Source organism: Centropristis striata, chromosome 18 (genome assembly GCF_030273125.1).
Source record: "Centropristis striata isolate RG_2023a ecotype Rhode Island chromosome 18, C.striata_1.0, whole genome shotgun sequence".
In the NCBI taxonomy this organism is placed as follows: Eukaryota; Metazoa; Chordata; class Actinopteri; order Perciformes; family Serranidae; genus Centropristis; species Centropristis striata.
The window spans coordinates 21,387,788-21,411,840 of NC_081534.1; the positions used below are offsets into that span (position 1 = coordinate 21,387,788).

At 38.6% G+C, this 24,053-nt stretch overlaps 1 protein-coding gene across 3 annotated transcripts in view; it reads right to left on the reverse strand.

Annotated features, from left to right (window-relative positions):
- The window catches only part of ankrd6b (ankyrin repeat domain 6b), a 44,407-nt gene that overhangs the window by 7,469 nt on the left and 12,885 nt on the right, over positions 1-24,053 (reverse strand). For 2 of the 3 annotated variants that reach the window (XM_059356296.1, XM_059356293.1), the window contains exons 2-9: positions 17,977-18,324; positions 8,665-8,763; positions 6,189-6,287; positions 4,985-5,083; positions 4,073-4,171; positions 1,519-1,617; positions 788-886; positions 186-263 (exon numbers count right to left, since the gene is read on the reverse strand). In XM_059356296.1, the coding sequence (XP_059212279.1) occupies positions 186-263; positions 788-886; positions 1,519-1,617; positions 4,073-4,171; positions 4,985-5,083; positions 6,189-6,287; positions 8,665-8,763; positions 17,977-18,102 (798 nt within the window). In that variant the 5' untranslated portion in view covers positions 18,103-18,324. The remainder of the gene's footprint in view (positions 1-185; positions 264-787; positions 887-1,518; positions 1,618-4,072; positions 4,172-4,984; positions 5,084-6,188; positions 6,288-8,664; positions 8,764-17,976; positions 18,325-24,053) is intronic. The other variant, XM_059356295.1, reaches the window with a different exon arrangement.

Below are 24,053 nucleotides of genomic sequence, written 5' to 3' on the forward strand. Positions count from 1 at the left end.
AATGAAAATGCTAAAAAAAAATATAACAGATAAAACAAAGTAGAAAAAAGAAAATGCATTTAATTTAACTGCATATCATGCTAATAGAAGCTGTCTTGGAATGGTATTTGCTATGAAGACAAATGTATCTCTAAGAACGTTTTTTGTATGCAGCTGTCTGGACTGCTGGGACTGGGAGTTTTTACCTGGGGAGCTTTGGTTAGTAGAAGAGCCACATCTGGGTTGTTGTGCTCTCTGGCCTGGTCCAAAGCTGTCTGACCTGCCTGAAGAGACACACAGACAGCAAGGACAGTGAAAAACATGACACAAACAGATAAAGAAATTACCGTAAACTATCAAGAAGAGGCAGTGGTATAAACAGTGGTGAGTAATACACGTCTCTTTAGATTAAAACTGCAATAGGCAAGACGATTCTGTAAGTTAACTTGTGTGATAAGTCTGTGATGGGAATCTAACTGACTGAAAGTGATAACATCTTCTTATTTACAGTGATCAGAGCAGGTTAAAAAGCATAGGTGTGCTGTGTACCCCTTAAAACACCAAATGAGTTCAAATAGTCTTCCAGCAGCCACCTATTGTGTCTACCAGTGTGAAATGTTGCCGAGTGCAGCTTTTAAAAAGATAACAGAAGGCAGGGATAGTGTGCTGTTGGAAGAATGCCTCAAGAGCAGATTGGTAACACAACAGAAATGTGTGCTAATTCGCATAAGAACAAAGGCCTTTCTTATGAACGCACAAACACTTCTTCTCAGCAGTAATGATGTAGAAAAAGGCTGCAGGCACTCACAACGTTGCAGATGTGGCTGTCTGCACCAGCCTCCAGCAGCAGACGTACTGTCTTCTTATGGTTCAGAGTAGCAGCCACGTGTAGCGGTGTGTCCCCAGCCTGCACACACACACACACACACACACACACACACACACACACACACACACACACACACACACACACACACACACACACACACACACACACACACACACACACACACACACACACACACACACACACACACACACACACACACACACACACACACACACACACACACACACACACACACACACCAGTGTCAAATTAGTTAGTACTCTACAATAAGCTCATAAAGGACTCTTGGCTGGTATCTAACTGATGGTAACCAGTAGAGCTGCAACAATTATTTGATTAATCGAACAGTAATCGATTATTAATTAATCGTCAATTATTTTGATAATCGAAAAATTGGTTTGAGCAGTTTTTTAAAGACAGTAAGTCCAAAATCTCTGATTTCAGCATCTGCAATGTGAATATTTCTGGTTTCTTTGCTCCTTTATTACAATAAACTGAATATCTCTTTGGTTTGTGGACAAAACAAGAGATTTGAGGACGTCATCTTGTGGTTTGGGAAACACTGATTGATATTTTTTATTGAACATTTTATTGACCAAACAACTAATCGATTTATCATTTACATAATTGACAGAGTAATCGATAGTGAAAATAATCATTGCAGCCCTTGTAACCAGGCAGTTACTCACCAGGTTCTTGTCTGACACGGAGCAGAAGGCTCCCAGCAGGATGTGGATCACTGCCACGTGGTTGTAGCGGGCCGCCACATGCAGACACGTATCCCCCGCCTGGAAAACATATTTTGCAATTTGAAAATGTATTTATTTAAAAAAAAAATGGTGCATTCAATTACATTTAAAATATACTGTATGTCACAGCAGAATGTGAATATTAATTTTAGCATTTTACGGGAGCATATGAAGTCCTTTCTTACGGCTTGACTCTGTATGTTTAAACAATACTGTACTCAGTTATTGTAATTTATCTATTGTGCTTTTCTGGTATGAAAGTGAACATTAATATGAAAACTGAAAAAAAATTAGAATCAAATTAAAATCTGAATTAGTCAACTGTTTTTGGAGTCAAAAGCCATAATATATGACATATATGTCAATTGTATTATTTTAGAAAAGCAGCAATTTTTCACAAACTAAAAACTTCGCTCAGCTTGGCTGACATGAAAAGTTTAAACTGATTATGCAAAGCATTTCAAAGCAACCTCATTGGTTGTTCATTTTTAGTTCATTGTAGTTTGTAGAACATGTTTTACATCCAAAAACCTAAATTACTAAAATATGATTAGTGTGTTGAGTGTTGAGTGTCATTGACAGTAGCTGAACAGCGATGGAAAGAAAACACAGCGAAGTGGAGGCCACGGGAATAAATGACGAGTCGTGGTGGATAAAATATGTCTCCTATTTAACTAACAGTATGGATACATACAATAGATATAGAAAATATTAGTTATACTTCAGAGAAGACTCCTTGATTAACTAATTAAATGATAATGCAGAAAACTGATCATTTATTTAAATTGTTTATTTGGAAAAAAGTGCCTCTTTTCTGTTTCCAATACCTATACCAAGAATAAAAGCAAAAAGTTATTCAAGATACTAGCTTCTTGCAGTGGCCATTTGTCATTTTAGATATTTAAGGAATAAGTGATGAGTTTACAAAAGATTAACCAGCACTGGCTGTCCTCGTTAGTTTCAGCCTTAAGTCCTTTTACATGAATGCATCAATATTTTCAAAAAGTGAGACATATTATTTCTATGTCTACTTTAACGTAACTAAAGAGCATTGTCCTCTTGCCACAAACAACACAATCAAATATTAAAGGCTGTTCACTGTCAGCACATGACACAGCACTCAGGGTGCTTCTGAGGACAGCAGCTGTTCAGACGTATCGCCACCAACTTCCTCCTGCATTTGTGTTGTACTGAGTAACAGCAGTTTCCCTGTGAGGCTGCACAGAGCAAATGTAGCATGCAGTGTTTCATAATTAAGTGACTTCTGTGCCATGTAAACAACAATGTGGTAGCAGTGCGCTGCAGAGAGCAGGCTGACATCCTGCATTTCAAAACTGATGGACAATAGAAATCAGAAAAATGCGAGCGGGTGAGGAACAAGAAAGGATACACGTTTTTTTCAAAGAGCATTTTACAAGAAGGAACAGAAAACATACAGAAACAGAGGAAGAAAAGGTAAAAAAACAAAACAAAAAAAAAACAAGGATCTAAGATGAAGGAGTCAGTAAATGTTCACTGACAGGAAGTGAGTCAATAACTAATTAAAGGAGCTAAAAGTCCCACCTGTATTCAAAACTTGATACAGTTGCATTGATAGATTTTTGGCCAGGTGGGGGCAGTGCAACAAGCTATAAAACATCTGACATACAGGTGCCATGGGAAATGCAGTTGCCTCTTTACAAATTCAGCAGATAAGCAGCAGTCATATCTCTGAAATTCAAAATTTACCCCCATCAGATTTGCTTTAATCTCTACCAACTCATGACAATAATATCTAGCTATTTACTTTGTCTCTCTGCTGTTTGGTGCTGGAAAGGTAGTGTACACTGGGTTTTTCAGGACTGTTTCCCAGAAAACAACTGCCTACTGCTGTTGAAAACCAGGTTGATGAAAGCAGTGACTATTGTCAGACTAAACATCTCTGTAGAGCTGAGGGGACTGCAGAGTCAGGTGAACTGTCTATGGATTTACACACGGTCATGTTTTCTTCTGTTCATTTAAAAATAATGAATAATGCAGCTTTAATGGAAGCCTGTTCGTCAGCAGTATAAAAAGTAAATTAAAGTTATTGGAAGCACACTGATTGATTATGATATACATGATGCAGCTTCTACTTTGAGCCTTGCTTCTCTATGAATTTGAATTTGAGGACATGCATTCAACCAATAATGTTATTTTGCATCACCTGCATAACCAAAATAACACTGTACCAATGATGACAGAATATGGTACCTAATAGAAATGTCAAAAGGCCTTGTTCTGTGAGACAGGGATACTAGCACTCTGCCATAATGTTCTACAGCAGATTCAGAGGGGACCGACTGGTCTTGATAACTGCAGGCTGTTTCTGCATCCATCTCAACAAAAAGGTGTTTCCAGCAGCAGCAGCAGCAGCAGCAGCAGCAGCAGCAGCAGCAGCAGCAGCAGCAGCAGCAGCAGCAGCAGCAGCAGCAGCAGCAGCCGCCACTGCCACTGGACCCTGCTGAACACTTACATGGTTCTTGCTGTCGGGCCTGGAGCCTCCCAGGAGCAGAACCTTGGAGCTCTGAGCATGACCGTTCTGACATGCAAGGTGGAGTGCTGTGTTTCCTGCCTAGAAACAAAGTGTCAATATTTATTAGTGTTATCTTATTCAGGTTCACAGTGTTTGATCTCTGGTAACATATTTCATCTGACAATCATGAATGGACAGCAAAATGAACTGAGATCAGAAAAAAATGAGAGAGGGGAAAGAGTGGAGATGGCAAAAATAACAGAGTGGGATGAAAGAATAAGGAAAAGATAGCGAAGAGAGAGGGAGAGAGAAAAGAAAGTGGCAACTGCAGAATAATGGAACATTGACTTTTCCTATATTAGACCAGATTATTTGAGCTGACTTGAGTGAGTGAAATGAGACCACTGTGAACACTTCCTGTTTTACTTTTGTGATAAACCTATAAAAATGTTTAGGTGTGACAAGCTGAAACATAGCGTTACAGTAGCACAAGTAGAAAAGAGTCATTAAGCCTCAGTAATGTCTGTAGTTTGCTAACATCAGCAAAATAAGTTACAGGTCATGCCAGACCAATTCAGGCTGTAGCAGTAAAACCACTGCATGTACTGAAATGAGAAGTCATTTTTGCTTATCAATTGAACTTTTGATTTCAGTATGCAATGTGTTTTAAATGTGTTCTGTTTTTATCATAAATAAATAAATATATATCAAATAAATAAATAATCAAAAATAATTTTCAAAACTATGTTTTGAAAGGTGCTTTATAAATAACGTCTCGTTCTGAATGGATAGCTTTTGTTGTACTTCTTTCCTGGAGAATTTATCTCGATATAGGAAGCACTGAATCGGTTAATAGCAAACAGGTTCATTCAGATCTGTGGATGGAAGTTGAGAACTCCACTGCAGAATCACCTTGTTTTTAGCATGAGTGTTGGCTCCAGCCTTCACCAGTACTTTGACAGACTGACTGAATCCGTGCCAGGACACCTCATGGAGAGCTGTGTTGCCATCCTGACAGGACAGAAGACAAAAAGTCACATGAACAACAGTCAGACACATGCACTTGACTTCATATCAACACAAATATCCAACATATTTCTACTCATCAAGATTAGGAATCGAATGTAGAATTACAGTGACGATACAGTGAGTATTGAGTAACTCCAAAAATATCATTAAAATTTGATATGTATATTTCAGGCTGAAGTAGTTGTAAAATATTGACTTGTTTAAAGTGGAAAAAACATTAATATATAAGATTTTTACAGCAGTTTTTGGAGAGTGGTTTTGTGTCTCTAGGGACAAATTTGTAAAAAAAAATTTAATCTGACACTGTAGAAAAAATAATGATGCAACAAAATCAATGTTGCTGCCAATCATTGACCCATCCCATGGCCTTAAAATAGTAATTAGTAAATACTCCTTAGATTTTTTTAAGGGAAAATTATTATTTTTTTTGTTTTTGTTTTTTTCAGTAAACAAGTGGGATGTTGTGTAAACAGACAGTTAAATGGTTAAAAACTTCTAAAATATCATTCAAATTTGATATGTATATTTCAAGCTGAAGTAGTTGTAAAAGATTGACTCGTTTAAAGTGGAAAAAAAATATTAGTATATAAGATTTTTACAGCAGTTTTTGGGAAGTGGTCGTTTTGTGGCTCTAGGGACAAATTAGTACATTTTTTAAGGATCACATGAGGGTTAACTGTGTTTCTGGAGTATGCCCAATTATATCAGGATAAAGAGAAAGAATTATCATTCATAAAAATAAAAAAAACTTTAAAGGACTAATGGAAATAAGGGCTTTATAAAATCATGCATAATGATACTGGCTGGATTATATTTGTACACTCACTGACACACCATTAAGTAGCTACTAAAATAGACTTTTAATGCACTATATTTCTGTTCCATTCCTCTTTCCACTGTGACCCTAAACCCACTACTCTACTTCTAATGGGGGAATGAGGCTAAGCAGATTATGAGCACACTGTTTCTCTGTGATTATCAGATGCTTTAATGCAGTCGTTATGATGGCTTTAAAACAAACCCTGTTCCTCAAACTGACTGTTATATATGTGCCAGTGGCCTCTGTGTGTGTGTGTTTGATGTGCACCTTGTCCTGTCTGTCCAGTGCACACCCTTCCTGGATGAGCGCACTGATGACATCACTGTTTCCCACCACAGCGGCCCGCTGCAACGCCGTCTGCTCCCCCTGCCAACAAACACACAAACACATGACACCAACTAACGACAAGAAACACTCAGCAGGACAGAAAAACAGCATCCATCCACAGAAAAAACTGTTCCATGTGAGAACATTTAAGCCACATAAGACTTTTTTTCAAAACTGTTGATTTCCTAAATCAATTGACTTTAGTAAAAATAAATAAAAAATCAGCTGTTCTGACCAGATGTTCAGAATCAGTGGTGACACACTCTTAGAAGACATAGTTTAGTTTTTGGGGATTTTGGTTTTATTCCTGCTTACGTTGAATGGCACAAACACACAAATGGTTGTCTTTTGTATGTGAGTTCATACAGTTTAAACATAATTTAGCTAAATTATTTATTTTAATTAGATTTTAGTAGTCCTGCTCAATAGAATTACACCTTGAACTTCACAGATCAGCTGGTGTACATGTCCTGATTTACACATATTTATACACACTCAAGATATACTTCTGCTCATCTGACCTACTGACATAAATTTAAAACCGTAGAAAAACTTTTTTTTTTTAAATGTTAATAGTTCTCGAGCGGTAATGCTGCTATACAGGTACATCTCAAAAAATTAGAATATCATGAAAAAGTTAAATATTTTTTGTCAATCATTTCAGAAAGTGAAACTCATACATTATATAGATTCATTTCACATAGAGTGAAATATTTCAAGCCTGTTTTTCTTGTAATTTTGATGATTCTGGCTTAGAGATAATGAAAACACAAAACTCAGTATCTCAGAAAATTAGAATATTGTGAAGAAGTTCAATATGTGAGTCCACAGTCAGTGGTGGTTCGGGGCCATGTCCTCTGCTGGTGTTGGTCCACTGTGTTTTCTGAAGTCCACAGTCAACATAGCAGCCACCTAGCAGGACATTTTAGAGCTCTTCATACTTCCACAAGTTCTTTGGAGATTGAAAACTGATTTCATTTTCCAGATTTGGCACCTGCCCACACTGGCAAAGGTACCAAAAGCTGGTTCAGTGACCATGGTGTTACTGGGCTGGACTGGCAAACCTACTCAGCTAAACTGAACCCCATAGAAGTCTATGGGCTGTTGTCAAGTGAGAGACACTAGATGCAGATGACCTGAAGGCTGCTATAAAAGCAACATGGGCTTTCTTTATGATCACCGCCATGCCGTATTAATGCAGTAATTCATGCAAAAGGAGGCCCAACCAAGTATTGAGTGTATAGAAATTAACATACTTTTCAGAAGCCTGACATTTGTGTTTAAAATAATAATAATAATAATTTAATTGATCATATGTAATATTCAAATTTTCTGAGACACTGAGTTTTGTGTTTTCATTATCTGTGAGCCATAATTATCAAAACTACAAGAAATACAGGCTTGAAATATTTCAGTCTATGTGAAATGAAACTATATAATATACGAGTTTCACTTTCTGAAATAATTGACAAAAAATATTGAACTTTTTCACGATATTCTAATTTTTGGAGATGTACCTGTAATGTCCCAATACTGCAGTTAAACAAACCACGGCAGATCATCTCAAACAGCTCTATTTGCTGTTTAGAGTCAAGAGTGGTTTGTATATGTATGTATATGACAGCAGTGACATACAGTCCCAGGGAAAAGATTAGGTTCACATTTATGCTCAGCCATAAATGGAATTTCTGCACACAGAGCAGATTAGTGATGAGTGACACTTAGCAGGCCAGGTTTGGACATGAGAGCACTAGAAGAAAGAACAATGAGCAGTGACTTTCATGAGAGATGGAGGATAAAGAGGAGGGAGAAGAGGAGGAGAGGGTCATTCAAAGCTAGATGAGGACTGAGCCGAGCACAGAAGCAGCAGCGGTGGCGGAGTGGAGTTTGCTCAGGGAAGTAAGGATGGTGGGGACAGATTTCCGCTGGCTCAGTGGGAGCAGATTTGGCTAACCTCCTTCACTCTCCCTGATCCTCCAGGCTCTTCCCCAGCCCTCCTCCACTGTCTTCTCTCCTCCTCCTTTTCCTCCTCCTTCTCCTCCTCCTGCCTTTGTCTGCACCTCCTGCGCCCTCCAGTCGTGGAGGATGTACTGCAGCCTGTTGCAGAGCTCATTGACCACAGAGAGTGAATTTGGCAATGCCAGAGATCTGGGTTATTACTATCTGTGGGAAAGGGGGACTTGCATTCCAAGGGCAAACCCACAAGCGGGCAGTCCAGAGGGTCCCATTCAAGGCTACTAGAGGTCATCAGACTACAGTTATCTTTCTATTAAAAATATGTCTGAAAAATAATTCCAATAAAACAGGATAAATAATCCATTAGTGACCACCAATCAGGTCTACAGTGTGAGAGCTGGAAGTGGATGATACGTGGAAACATGGCCGCCGCAGCTCACAGGCAGATGAGTCTACTCACGTCGTCCTGGATGTCGAGGTCACAGCCAGCTTTGAGCAGAATACGAACAACCTCAATGTGGCCTTTGTAGGCAGCCAAGTGCAGGGGACTTCTGCCATACTGTGGACACAAAACACACACATCTTAACTCAGTGAACAAAACACCAGAGTGCACACAACAAAACAACAAAACACAAAGTTGAGTAAAAAGACTCCACCTCTGCTGTCCCAGACATAGAATCACAGTCCAGTGAGTGAGATATTGCTGCAGAGTAAGTAACAATGCTCATAGTTGCTGGTACAACTGAAGACAATCTGCTTCAGAGTACAATCCATCTCAGTAATGAATCCGCTGAAAACAAACAAATACTTAATCCATGGTTTAAGAGAATAGTGCACAATCTGCACAGCTGTTCATGATAGCTCAGTAGAGGATAAACTCTGCATCCTGCCAATATAAGGATCTGTGGGCGGGCCCTAGAGCCAAAAGGTCACTTAACTTTGTAGAGGTTTAAAGGATCAGCTCACTGAAATTCCAAGCATAAAAAAATAAACTATTTGTTTCTCTCCAATGTTGAAGAGTTCTGCTTCCATCCCAATACAATAGAAACGATTTGAATTGCATTAGTCATACAACATTGAGGCCAACTCCACCTCCTTCAAGAGTTTGAAAAATGCTCAAAGTGAGCAAGGGACTCAGAGGGAGACATGGAGGGGCTGAGGATGGGGTGGCTTATGCTGGGCTTACACCAAAAGATTTCCACAGTCCCAGACTAAAAACTGAAAGTCTTTAGTAAATCTAGTTTACTAGGAGTTTTACTGGAGTCACAGCGTGCCCCCATTATCTCCAACGTTAAATTTAACATAGTAATCTGCACTGTTTCATATCAGTCTTTTCCTAGTCTTGGGTTTGTCGCAGTGACGTAACACAATCAACAACCAATAGATGAGCACAGGAAAGGTCCCAGTAAAACCACTTTGACAGGAAAAAGTAACATCACAATAATGCTAGTAAGCTCAGTCCTAAATAAAAATATAGTGATGTCATATATTTACGTCCACACGCAGGATTTTTGTGGGCGCTGTTTCTTAGTAAAGAGAACAGTAAGGAGACCCAGTTAAAATGTATAAATAAAGGTAATAAATAATCAATGGTTAATGTATGATTAACTAAATGAAAGTTGATAGAGCTGATAAATATAATTATTAAATTAAACAAATTATAATTAAATAGGACATAAATGTATTTCAAGAATTAATTTCTAAATGTTCCTTTCCTTTATTCTTCCTTATATCTATTTATTATTTAGTTATTAAAGTAATAAATTATGCACCAAACTTGGTAAAAACCAGCCAATCCAGCCATCTGAGTCAGTATTGGATCAGTGCATCCGTTTTAGATGCCACATAATGCTAAAGGAAATTACATGGGTCATGTTTGTTTTTTGTTTTTTTACTATTTTCTGACATATCAATAGTCAAAACAATGAATTGATTAATCACATAAATATTTTGCAATTATGAAAATAAAATAATTAGTTGCAGCCCTAATCATTCAAGAAGAGAATGTCCTCCCTCAGGCACTGGATCAGGCAGCAGGATGCTTCCAAAGATTATGAGTCATAGCTGCTTCACATCCATCATCACAGCTCAAGTACACCATGATTAATCCCTCTGAATGAATACCGATCAGTCATTGTATCCACTATTATATATGCTGCAAATACTGAAGCATGCTTATAGAAGATACCACATCTCCAGTTAGGTTGACAATCTCAGTAAAATATTATATATAGAAATAAGTTAAGGAATAAAAGATAAAGGCATAAGTACATCTAATGTTTATATATGTATATAATAACTTTTGTTGGGAAGATAAGATTAAAAGCTCTCAACACATCCTGACATCCTGAAAATTACATCCAACATAATGAAGTGCATTAAGAAGAATGACAGGGCAGGATGTAACTGTTCAAACTTCAAACACAAAATCCAGGTGATTGCTGTTAATCTGTCGTTATACTGAGTCAACAGTTTAATTACAGATCAAGTGTGTATTCCCACACAGTTTGGAGGTTTGTGGTTTGTTTGGGTGTGGCTCAGGTCTGCTCTGTATTCATGTGGTCCACAGATTGAGTTACAGTGGCCCGAGCTCAGGTAAACAGCAGGCCTCAGGCCAGCAGGGAGCCTCTGTTGTCTCCTTTGACTGAGGGTCCATTTGTGGCTCTTTGGGTTTGTATTTTTATCAGTAGTGGTATGTTAGGTGTCACATTATCTCATAATATGCTCTTGTTTAGCTGCATATACATTCTATTATTTATTTATTTTTTTACTTTTTATCTGCTGGTATATAATGCATTCATTAGATGTTTTTCTCCATGTTTTGGTGAGTGACGCTAAATGTAAATATAGCTTTTGTTTGTTCATAAGAAATCTCCTCCGGGCTCCTTTATTCATCAATATTCATCAACAGAGAAACACGGGAGTGTCCTGGATAACTCAATAATTAAACAGGTTTATGTTATGTTAAGGAATGTCCACATCACGTTTTTGCCCCTATCAGAGTCATTTAATATGAAGTATCTGCCAATTTCAAGTTCCGATCCATATACTAATTTTTTTAGGTAACAAATTACATTAGAATCAATGAAATCAATCCAAAGAACTGGCCCCCACTTTTTTCAAAATAGAAATAAAACTGATTTTCATGTATCAGCGCTGACTCCACTTTGTATAAACATAAAGCTTGTTATCAATACTTTATCGGACGACAAACGATACAATTAAAAACAGAAAGTGTCTGCTCCTTACAGCAGCAGCAGAATCGCAGCACAGGAGTTGTTGTAGGAAAGTATAAAACAATGTATGCATTTATCCAGTTGTGTGTGTTAAACAACGTGAAAAGAAGTCATGATCATTCTTGGCCTATGTTGAGCTAAATGTGTGTGTGTGTTACAAGTAAGAGCTGTAACCTGATATACAATCAGTAATCACTTAATAAATAAATAAATAAATAAATAAATAAATAAAACTGATCAAAAGCAGCAGGGAAGCTAGAGAAAGAAAGGTAAAATCTTGGTATGTGTTAACTTCCTGTTTCCTGCCACCAATATTCCTGCAGAAAAGGTTAGTTCCTTTTTTAAAGAATAATCATACTTTAATTATTACAACGTTCACAAACATCCATTTACATATTTTTAACGCCCAAATAAGGTCTAAACTCTGACACCAGGACAATTGGAGCCTAGGAAGTACCAAGCAAGCCTGCTAAAAAACACCAATATTGCTGAAGGTCAGAGGCGTTCCTTTCAGAAAAGCTGGGCCTAGGATGAGAAAGAATGAGAAAAGGTATAAAAGCTGGTGTTTCAGACAGGATCTTCAGTCCGTTTTTGGTCTGGACCAAAGAAAGCTCATACGGGTTTTGATCTTTGCAAGAATAAACTCCACTGCTTGAAACTCTTAAACTTTTTGTCTCTTTCATTTTTGAGTCATAGTTTTTGGAAGATTTGGTGCATGTGTTTTTGGTAAGTCAAGGGGCCCATCGCCATCATCTGGCCCAAGGCTTTGAACTGCTTGATTTGCCATGACATGTAGTTCAATTTCACTTAGTATCATGTGACGACATCAAGGAGAGAATAAAAAGACAAAAAGGAGACAGAGAAATAAAAGGCTGCAGATGCTGAGCAGGTCTTTTTGCTGTTGCATGAGTTAGTAATATCAGTTGGCTTGTTATGTCTTGTGTTGCTATACTTGCTTGAAGTTTGGTGGTGTTAGCAAAGTTGTTGAGTAATTTTTTTATTGTAAGCATTGCATGAGTACAGCTGTTCATAAGATGAAGCTGTTCAAGATATTTTTGATTTAAATGTGCACTTTATGGAGTTTTAATTTTTTTTTTAAGACCCTCCTGTTGTTATACAGTATTTATGTTCAACTACTTGTGACATGTCATATTTGGCTTTAACTTTGACTGAACATTTGCCCTCACTTTGCGATAAAAATATTGGGATATATATTGTATATATATTCAGCCTAAATATATCGGGATGTGACTTTTGATCCATATCGTCCAGCCCTAGGTCCACAAGCTATGGTGGATACAGGCTAAAACAACAAAATATCCTATTTTGTGTGCCTTTTTCTTTTTGCTGGTATCAAAACAGGTATCTTTTTCATAATAGTATTGCATCTATGTTTAATGGTATATTAGCCTTAAATGTTTCTATTGTAAAAATATTGTGTGAAGTGTGAATCATTTGTTTTAATTAATTACTAATAAACATTTGGATCAAAACAAGCCCTTGTCATTATGCAGATTAAACTTTTGTAAACCCCAAAGTGATCAGGCTCTGGACTCTAAGCCATTATATCCTCACTTTCTTCTTCCTCACATTTTATTTTATATTAATTTCCTCAAGCCCCTGGTTTCATCCTTTCTTTCCCTTTTCATCTTCTACATGTTGTCCCAGTCTCAATCCATTAATCGTATTAGCTTTCCAAAAATTATTCCTACATTCCATTTCCCTGCAGAGGAATGCTTTATTCTGAAACTCTGCCCCCTTTATCTTGGATTAAGTTTTCATAATGGCATCCTGCCCAAATATCCAAATACAGCTGGTCGAAACAACATAATCAGAGCGACTGAGAGCAGATGCAATATTGCTGTTGCTGTTATAATATGGTGCTATGATGTTCACATGGAAAATTGGTTTGCAATGCCAGAATATAAAACAGAAAACATGATACACAACAGAATCATCCAAGAAACAAAGCATTAAAACATGATTAGAGCTCAGCACTGGCTAAACATGCCACAGATTTTCTGTTTTCCAAACAGAAACTCTGTGGCACCCCTCGACTTTAGAAAGATTTATAGTGAATTTCAGCTGATTGCTTATCTGTCCAGCCCAGGAGGCAACCTCCGGGTCTGAGCAGTGAGGCAAACCTGGAAATGCCTTCAGCCTGCATTCTACCAAAAATTCCAACGGGGGGGCGCTGACAGCAGTTGCAGAAGCATTTTGGTCCTATCTATCTTCTCACTTGATTTATTACCACAAAAAAAACTGTCATGACAACACTATGGTCTCAATTGCGAGTAAAAAATCGTCAAGACAATATTATGTTAATTGCCACCTCTTGCTCTCCCGCACTGCCCTTTTTTTTAACTGGCCAGCTAAATGGGTTACAGGTAGGTTGGTGATACGACACTTTTTTCTACATGTATTGATGATGTAATATTTATGCTCAAAAATCATGACGATTCATTTGACCTCTGACCCCAAAAATGTAGTTACTGCACTCTGGTTTTGTCTTGCTGTAAAAGGTTCTAATAGTAATGCAGAAACAGAGTGCAGTAACTACAATGTTGTTTTCTTTCAGCTTTTATAGTTTTTTTTTCAGTAAATAAACATTTTCAAATGGAATTTGTTACAAGTGTGTTTAAAAGTGTTTAACAACTCTATTCAAATATTTCTGTATTTTAGACTTAATATTATAAAGTAATGTTATATTTTAGTCTTAATATCATTTTATCTCACTTTTTTCACTTAATCAATATCTATATAATAATTACCCTATCAAATAAACGTATAATTTATATTATTCTTGTCTTCACTATTCAACACAATGAAGAAATACAAGGCTACATCGTATCACAGTGATAACAAACTGATTTGGTTTTGAGTTGGATTTTGTGGTTACTGCAATTTTTACATCATTATTTCTCTGAAATAAAGTAAAATTGAAATCTAAAACACAAGATAAAACAGACATCAAGGGGTTCATTTTTAGTTATAACTCAATTTCTACCAAAATTTAGTTACTGCAGTTAGGCTTTGTAGGGCAGCACAGTCCAAATATGGTCTGCTCCCAGTCGCGGAAAACAAGATGGCGACATACAAAAAGAAAGATTGCGTCGAGTGTAAAGCCGGACTCGATGCTCGACTGCTTTCTCTCACTGCTCTCATAGAATTGTTCAGCCGTAGCAGGCAACTGCTTTCAGAGAAAAAAACCCTAAAAAAAACATGAAAAAACTACATGCTCAGCACCAAACAGCAGACAGACACAGTGAGCAAGGAGGCGGTGAACAGAGTGGAGCATTAAGAGACCAAAAACGAATGGACAGCTTGATAGGTGACGTGAGAGCTGGGATGAGAGAATAAAGCAAGGCCTTGAGAGACACTGTTGCCAGTTCTGGCTGTCATTGTATGTTTGTATGTGTGTGACTGAAAGCTGTGTCGGTGTGATCCATCTGGCCACACTCAGCTCAGCTGTGATACTGTTACACATCTGGGTGCATACAAACGCAAACGCCTGGAGGTTACTCAGCATGGGTCATGCATACATGCTGGGTCAGCTGTAGTAAAGTGAAATTCACTCCAGCTGATGGAAATTGTTTTGTATTTTGATATTTAAGAACTGGAAATGAATTCACCATATGGTACAAGGATCCTAAGTACAGTTATTTTAATGGCAAATCAAAGCTGCCAAAAGGTGACATTAAGGAGGCTTGAGGCAATGTAAAAACAAAACCATCATTAAGTAGTTTGTTCATTAGAGAAGACTACATAGTTAATTGTAAAATGTCCTGCAGAAAAGGGCACTTACAACCCAATGTTTAGTCCATTTCAGTGGAACTCTGGTGCAGTTAAAACCTTGTTACGGAGTGTTTGGTCACTTGTGAAAGATCAAATCATACTCTGGCGCGGACAAAAACAACCGGTCCCAGACCACTTGCGAGAGAGGCTCTTGGTCCGTTTCCAAATGAAACCCAGTTTGGTTCCATTGCACTGTGAACGTAATCCGACCCAATTAAAGGGAATTAACCAAAACACAGCGGATTGTGGGCTACCTGCGCGGGCATTTTGTGAAATGTACACAGAGTGACGGATGCAACATGACTGGGAGAGGACTGACTTCTGACCTCAAGAACACATACAGGAGATGCTGAATACAGTCCAGAAAAACAATGACATTTGTGAAATCATCCTAGATCAACTGGAGGAGAAAGGAATCGTGCACACAATAGATCAGTGCAGAGTCAAGGTAATATTTTCAGGGTGCGTTCGGCTCCATGTTGCTTTGTTTATTTCCGTGTTTACCTTTTCCACCACCAACTTTCCAACCATTAAGAAATTATAGTGCAAGTATATTTCCAGCTCTCCGCCTTCGCACGAACCCCTCTAAAACATTTTTTTTTTTATTTGGTCCGCCTACATTTCTGCACTGAGAAAACAAACTACACTAAATACAAAATTAACCAAAAGCATCAACTTCACTCTGATTTAGACAAACCAAATGGACTTGGGTTGTGAAAGCACAGACATGCAGTTTAGGTCAATTGGTGACTCTAAAAATGCTCAGAAGTGGTTGTCTGTTCAGGGTGTACCCCATCTCTCGCCCAATGTTAACTCTCCATGTCCAGAGTTTTGGATAAGGTATAGATAATTACATTATAAATACTGTATACAATTTGCTTATAGTTATGTACTATGTATATGTAAAAATATAAATTTTTAATAGTACTACTTATAATAATGGGTAGATGTCAGATTTTTAAAACATATCAGAACAATATCAGTAACAGTCTTAAAAACAGTATTGTCTTTTTTAAGGCTCTGAGTTGCCTCATTATTTTTATTTATTAAGGTCCAACTTTAGGAAATCCAACACTAAAATTGATGGCTTGTATTTGACAAAAATGAAACCATATTTTCATACATGAATGCTGGCTAATTTGAGCCAGGAGGATCCAACAGACATGTGAATATTTCCTCCCCTCTATGATCATACACAGTGTCATTTAGAGGAGATCCCTGCATGTGTGACACACACAAGCCAACACAACACAGCCACACTTCACCAAAACAATAAAATCATAGACAGCCTGGAGTAGGCTAAAAAACGTCAACAGGGGTGAATACATTGTCTGTACATCGTTCCCCTGACTGAATGTGAAGCTGCTGGAATTATTTTAATGAGTATATGTTTAAAAGATAATGGGGGTGTGTTCATATGATAGCAGATCCTTTCATGCTCTGTTTTGTGTCTAATTGATTTAAGAGATGCAGATGAGCCCGTGGAAAAAGTGTTGTTGTGTTATCAAAGCTGATTAACCTCTCAAAGACTGAACAGATGTGATATCTGGCTCACAAACAGTAGAAAATGACAGTGTGACATTATGGAAAGCTCACAACTTTACAGTGAAAGAACAGTATGATTAGCTACTCAGACACCTTAACACAGACTCAGGCTATCTGCGATACTCAGGCCCACATCTATGAGTCACACAATTCAGTGACACAATGGGAGTAAAACGACACCCAACAGATGCAGACAGACATTATAATACAGGCTGCTGACGGGAAGATAAAGCTTGTGGGCTGATTTGAACTACTTATCAGATTTCCCTGTTTTGGTTACTTTTACTGTGGCTCAACTCAGTTGGTCCAGAAAAGGGCAAAATTCATTGATGATTTTTGCCTTTTAGTTTTGGTCCAAGCCACACTAACTGATTATATTCAGAGAAAACACCAGGACAATAAAGAGGTGTCCTGTACTGAGATATTAGGGGCGGGTGGTTACTGTGTAGCTTCTGCGTTTAACTCATGACACTCACCTTTTTAACGAGGAACTGCTAAAATGCTCAGGGTGGGACACTTAATTACACACGTTTTTGTCCTTCTCACTTTCTGTTGTATCAGGGAGAAAAGCCTTGCACTTGAGCATGTGTGTTAACAAACCATGGTTACTAAATGATCCAGTATAAATATAGAGTACATCAATTATAAATTATGATTATGAATTTGTGTTGAAACCGCATTCTTTGAAAGCCCCATTGGAACCAAAAAAACCCTGAACAACCAGATCGAGACTGTCTCTACCCGCTTGGTTTGCCCTCACCAAAGTTCAATGACCTAAACCAAACAGGCAGACACACCAGAGTCCATTGGAACCATAGCCCAATAGGTGAGATCTGAAAGCACCATTTGATTGTTTTCATCTGTTGAGCACAGATGGACAACAAGTTGGTTGGTACTGACATTGTCAAGGACCAAATTGGATCTGAAAAAACAAGTCTATTAGTATATTTTCAATTAAAAGAAAACAAACTGCAATAATTTTAATAATTCAGTGAGTTTTTCAAGCAAAAAGAGTCCGCCAGCAGTCAAGCAGTTTTCAGACAAAACAAGAGAACTGCAGATGTGCTTAACCAACTGCCACTCCACATGTTTGGGCGCCATTGGAAAGGCAAAATCATAAAAAAAAAACAACAAATGCATAAAAGTATCCACCAGCATCATCTGTCTAATTATTGACCCTGGACCACTCACTCACCTTGGTAACGGCTACTTTTGCGCCCTTGTTGATGAGCTGGACCACATTGTCGGCTTGCCCCTTGTGTGAAGCTATGAGGAGGCGCTCGGAGAGTGCGAGGACCTCAGACGCATCCTGCTGGCTCATGAAGCAGGGCGAGTGATGCTGCTGTCAAGGTGACAAGGTGCTCAAAACGATGGGGAAGGCAGCTGTGGTGAAGGTCTCCAATGCCCTCTAACTCATGGTGAGCTCGGCTGCAGACAGAGGTGTCAAACAGGAGCTTCCAGTGCTGCTGCCAGTGCTGCTGTTTCTTCTGTTGCTACAAAGTCCACAAACTGCCAGGATTCCTCCCCTTCATCCTCTCAGCTGCTGGGAAGAGAACAGGAAACACATGGAGTGAAAACAAGCCAGCATGTGTCCGCTCATTATGCTGGCAAACAGGAAAACAGGGAGGAATAGGCTGAGTGGGCCGACGTCCCTACTGTCCAGGTTGTTAAACCCATGTACAGTCCTTGTGGGATCATGTGAGCTGTACAGAAATAATCCGCAATGAGAGCCAAAAAGTGAGGTCAAATTTGGTCAGAGTGCTCGCTGTACTGTGAAGCAAGCCCTTTACACACAATGACACACCAATAAAAATGCAAGAGCACCCTCATACCCAGCACTAACAGCACAGACACACTTCTGTGTTTTGATGAGTTCCTCTCTGAAACATTTCTGTGGTTTTGGCATAACCGCAGGGAAGATAGAGTGACTTAAGCTACAAGGCTGCCGTGCCCCAAGTGTCTCATCTGATTCCTCATCATAATAAAAATATTTTGACGGACAGACATTGAGTTACCATACACTGAAGTTCATTCCTGCATAAATAGTAATTTCACAAGTTTCCCAAAGATACTATTTTCTCCCACTTTGCTTTTACTGTAGTTGACTGCTGACCTTATCTGTAACCTTTAAAAAATGGCCCCCCAGAGCTGTGAAAATGTGTTAAACAAATTGGCTACCAGAGCAAATGTCAATCAACGTTTTTTTTGTCATAGTTAAGTTGATGCAGATTTGATGTTTTTGTGACACTTTATCCGTTTCAATTAGAATCCAAGCAATAAAACATCTAGAGCAAATAATCCAGCAGTACATTAGTCTTTGATTCACTGAACAGCAACCTTTCAACCAACCTGCAGTAACAATCTTAAAGAAAAACTATGGTTTAAATACCATAAATTAACATTCTGAGAAACAGTGGATGAAAACCACAGGCTACCTTTGAATACAAAAAAACATAAAATGAGGAGGTAATAATCTGAGTGAAAACAGACGCTCTCGGCATGTCCTGACTCGAAGACTGTGATTAAAGAGTCTCTATTGCATGTTATTTATGCTGCCAGAACTCACATTATATGGGCATATATTACAGGGTTTTGTCCTTTTATAGATTGTGTATTCTTGTAGCAAATTACATTTTATGATCCATGAGGTGTTTATTGGCTGTTAAACTGGAACTGTGGCCAGGATTATCCATGCTCACTAAACTCCACACAAGCATAACACACAGCCGCACACTTCACACACACACACACACACACACACACACACACAGCCGCACACTACACACACACACAGCAGCACACCACACACACACACACACACACACACACGCACGCAGGCACGCACGCACGCACGCACACACACACACGCGCGCACACACACACACACACACACACACACACACTAAATTGTGCTTTTACTTTGACAGCATTCTATGATTTAATGTACAAGAAAAGAAAATGATATCCAATACAATTTAATGTGATAAGAAAAAAATTTATTTGACATGCTTACACACTTTGAACATAGTTTCGGAGGGAGCAGCCTCTCTGCAATAATTTTGTTGTCATAATGGGGCGGTTCTCTGAATGCTAGGAGGCAGAGAGAGGAAGATAAAACAAGAGGCTGCAGAGATGCATTCTTCAACTTTTCTGCTAAAAAGCCTTTCATCCCAGCCAGAAGGTCTCTCTCTCTCTCAGTCTCCCACAGTGAGGCTTCAGTCAAATTTCTCACAGTCTCATGTTCATCCAATAGTAGCCCTCAATTAACTGGATTAATGTTGGTGTATGATGCCCCGGTCAGATTATTAAAGAGATCCCTGCATGTGCCTCTGACCCCCTCTGTGAACCTCAGTGGGGCTGCATGGCTTTCTCTAAAACAGAGGTTCTCAAATTTTCCTGGTGTGCCCCATTTGGAAGCTGAAAGATATCATATCCCACCCTAATGCCCAAAAAAGACTGCATGTGAAACTGCTAACAAAAGGAGCTGAATTGAACATTTTTTCCCCATGTGTCTAATTAGTTTCTGTTATGCAAATGAAAAATGCATGTTTTCTTCTAATGGATGCATATGTCTATTTGTTCTTTGTCAAGACTCTGTCTATTCCGATACCCCAGCAACTATGTGATGAAAGTCGCTGGTTCATAATGCTAATTTTACCTGTGTTAGACAAGTAAGAAATGTTGAAAAGTGCAAATACGTGAATTTAACACTTCTTTTTAAGACTCTGCTCCCGCAAGCAACATTCTTTTTGTAATCCACAACCACAATTTTGGCCAAACAGGGTCTCTGCAGGTTTCAACAACAGGTTTTAAGAGAATCTTAGACATTTTATGGCCTTGAATTCAAATTATTGGATTTTAGACATTTTAAGAATTTTTAAGAGCCTGCGGACACCCTGCCAAATCCTAACCAAATTCTGCAGTAGTTCTAAAGAGATTTGTAATGTTGGAAGCACAATGATGTTGTCTCAATTTGTTAGCATTGCAAGGGTTTAAATTCTTATAGCAAGAACGGTAGACGATACTCATTTATCTCAGCATATGGATGGTAAACCTCCGGAACATGCTTTGCTTTTTAGAAAAAGCTTAATGAGAGATTGCAGTGAGTTACAGTAGCCAGCCTGACTGTGGCATCAGGATTTTGGCTTTCCCTTATTGAAGGCTGTTACTAAACAAGGACACAAAAATCAACAGAGTGTAATGGAAGTGAGTGGGTTTTTTTTCTTTAATTGCTGTCAACATGCCTCCCACTGAACAAATGAGTGAGTGTACATGAAAAATTATGCTAACATTATAAAACAGTATGAGCCGAAAATAATTAGCGCTTTGTAATCATTCGTTTCCACAGGGCCACAGGGCCACAGAGTCACACGCACAAACTGGTAACCTGAGAGCAACACAGGATGCAAGAGACAGTGAAACAGCATTTTCAACTCAACACTGATTGTACAGCTCCACTGTGAAGAGGAAGAGACATGTCCCATCTAATCCCTGGAGTCTAATCTGTGATGACAGTCCCTCTAATGACTGTGTGTTTCATTACTGGGAACAAAGCAGAGAATGAGAGAACATGGTACAGATGACATCAACAAGAGTGTTTCACAACGCCGCAGGCATACATTGCTACAAACAGAGAGAGAAGTAGATTATTTCTAAAACATTAGCTCCTTCATTCCAACTGAACCATAAAACACGGCTGTGCAAAACAGATTGTTTCCACTGGACTATTTCAATTTTAAAGCAGAAGAGGATCAAAGGCCTTACACCATACCATATCACATTTTGTGAAATATAATATTAAACCTATTGAGTACCAAGGAAAAGGAGCAGTTGCACTACATCAGATAGGAAATAGATGGATGGATGGATGGATGAAAATGTGGACAGATAAACGGATGGATGAACAGATTCTGCACACTGAAAAAAATCCTTCAAACATTCCAAAAATTTGAAATTGGACCACACAAAGTGGAATGTCCAAGAATGCATGACAAACCTCACAATTGGAGGTCATTTCACTTGAGCTGAAAAGGGTGCTAATGCACTATGGAAACATTTCAGTGGTTCCCTCCTGCCAGCTGAAAACTGAATAAGATTAAACAAGGGGGTAAATCACTCCCCTACTGCATTCCTGTCGATTCTCCAGAAGATCCTGTTCAGTCAGAGACTGGCGCACACAAAGCAGGCCTGGCAGTCACAGTGAGGCTCTTCTCACACGCAGCTAGGCTCCTCACACGCAGCTAGGCAACGGGGCTTTTGTGAAAACTTTTGGAACTCAGGACTCTGTCCGGGAACAAGAAATGCCAAGCCCTTGCTTTTCACATGGCTTAGGGGGGGAGGCCCCGGAGAATACTTATTAACCTGCTCGCTCCTGAAAAACAACTGCCTTCTCATGCAGACACACTGCTTCATATCTGTAGTGGTTCCTCCTTAAAGAAAGGCGCAATTGATAGTGGAGTTATTTTTGATAAATGTTCAAAACAAAATTACAGTGACCTAAATTCCAAAGAGGAACATATAGTTGCAGTGGAGTTGTATTAATGTTGTATTATTTTATACTATATGCACTGGTGGACATAATACATTCATAGCATATTTTGTTTTGCAATTAAAACCATTAGACTTCAACACACTACACACTACACTTTCCTCTGACAAACTATCTTTGGCCAGGTGTAAAGATACCGGTTTTAGAACTTAGTGCACATTATTCATGTTGTTTTCAGTCAGTGTTTTGAATGCCTTGAATATAATAATTCTGTTTTGACACAGGAACTCTGATAATAGCCTGGATTTAACATTGGTGTTATACAGAGTTTCTATACAAAGAGCACAGGATGACCGGTCCACACCCATAACCTTCATGTCTTTTATCACCCTTTCTATCACCCTGGAGGGAGAAGTTGGGGTCAGTCTGGGGTCAGCAACCTGGTTGCCAAAGTCTGACCTCACTGGAATGCATCCCGCCCCTTACTGTTGTGTATACTTTTGTTAAATCACTAGGTTTACTGATGACATTGTCTTAACCATAAATTAAAACAGATGATCGTTTTTGACATATTCAATTTAGAACTGTACAAAGTTCAAATATATACAAATATAATACATTTTTGTTTTTTGTAAAGGTTAACTCTTTTAAATTCTAAATTTGATTGACTCTGTTTTTATTTACATTCTACACAGTGTCCCAAATTTTGGAACAAGGGTTGTACTATAATACAGTATTGTGTATTGTAGTATGCATCTTCATTTGTTTAGACAATGATTTATTGCATGGGGCTGAGTGAAGTGGGAAAACAGGCAGCAAAACCTCCTTGTTTGGGTCAAAGCAGCATCTCTGACAGCTGACATGTTGAATCTTGCTGTTCCGCCTACTTGAGGTGTGATAGGCTTCATTCACAGAAACAGCTGTGATGGGAGGCGTCCACTTGATAACCTATGTGATATACCGGCTCTGACCTTCCTGTATGAGACGCCGTATGGGCCATAATTCATTCTTTCCTCTCACATACACAATAAATACCTCTAACCTTCAAAATGTACTTCTCACAAACACAATTTTACCTTCCACATTAACAATTTTACCTCTCACTTTCACGAAAAATACCTCTCACGTTCACAAAAAGTGTGTATGTGAGAGGTGAAATTGTGAATGTGAGAGGTATTTTTTGTGTATGTGAGAGGTAAAAAAAATGAACAGAAGGTAAACAAATGGAAACAGAAGGTAAAAATTGAAAACGGAAGGTAATCTACCTATAAAAGCAAGAAGCGTCTGTGTCTGTGGATGTGTGTCTAGGGCATATCTTGCTGACCGTTAGTCAGACTGACCTAAGATTTCGGATGTGGCTTGCGCATGGCACAAACGTGTGCATCCTTGATTTTGAATTAATTTTTCTAAATATCATTATTTACGTAGGACGTGTTGCAGCATTGCACTGTTTCCGATCGGACGCCTTTTAGGGGAGATAGGCCTACACCTGGTCAGTAACCCAATTCGCTCTGGATTTCCACGCCTGACTCATCTCATCTGTAAATCAATGTTCAATGTGTATGTGCTGGATGTTGTGCGTACCTTATGAAAAGTAAGTGTTTTATGGAGTTGCAGACGTTGTCGTAGTCTGCATGTAATGTGCAAATTCTGTTATTCGCGATTAGCATGCTAAGCAGAGATTTAGCTTTATTCACTACTTATGTTGCATTACTATGTTTACCCAATACACTTTGTATATTAACACTACGCAAGAGTATTACACCTCATTGTACATCCCACTT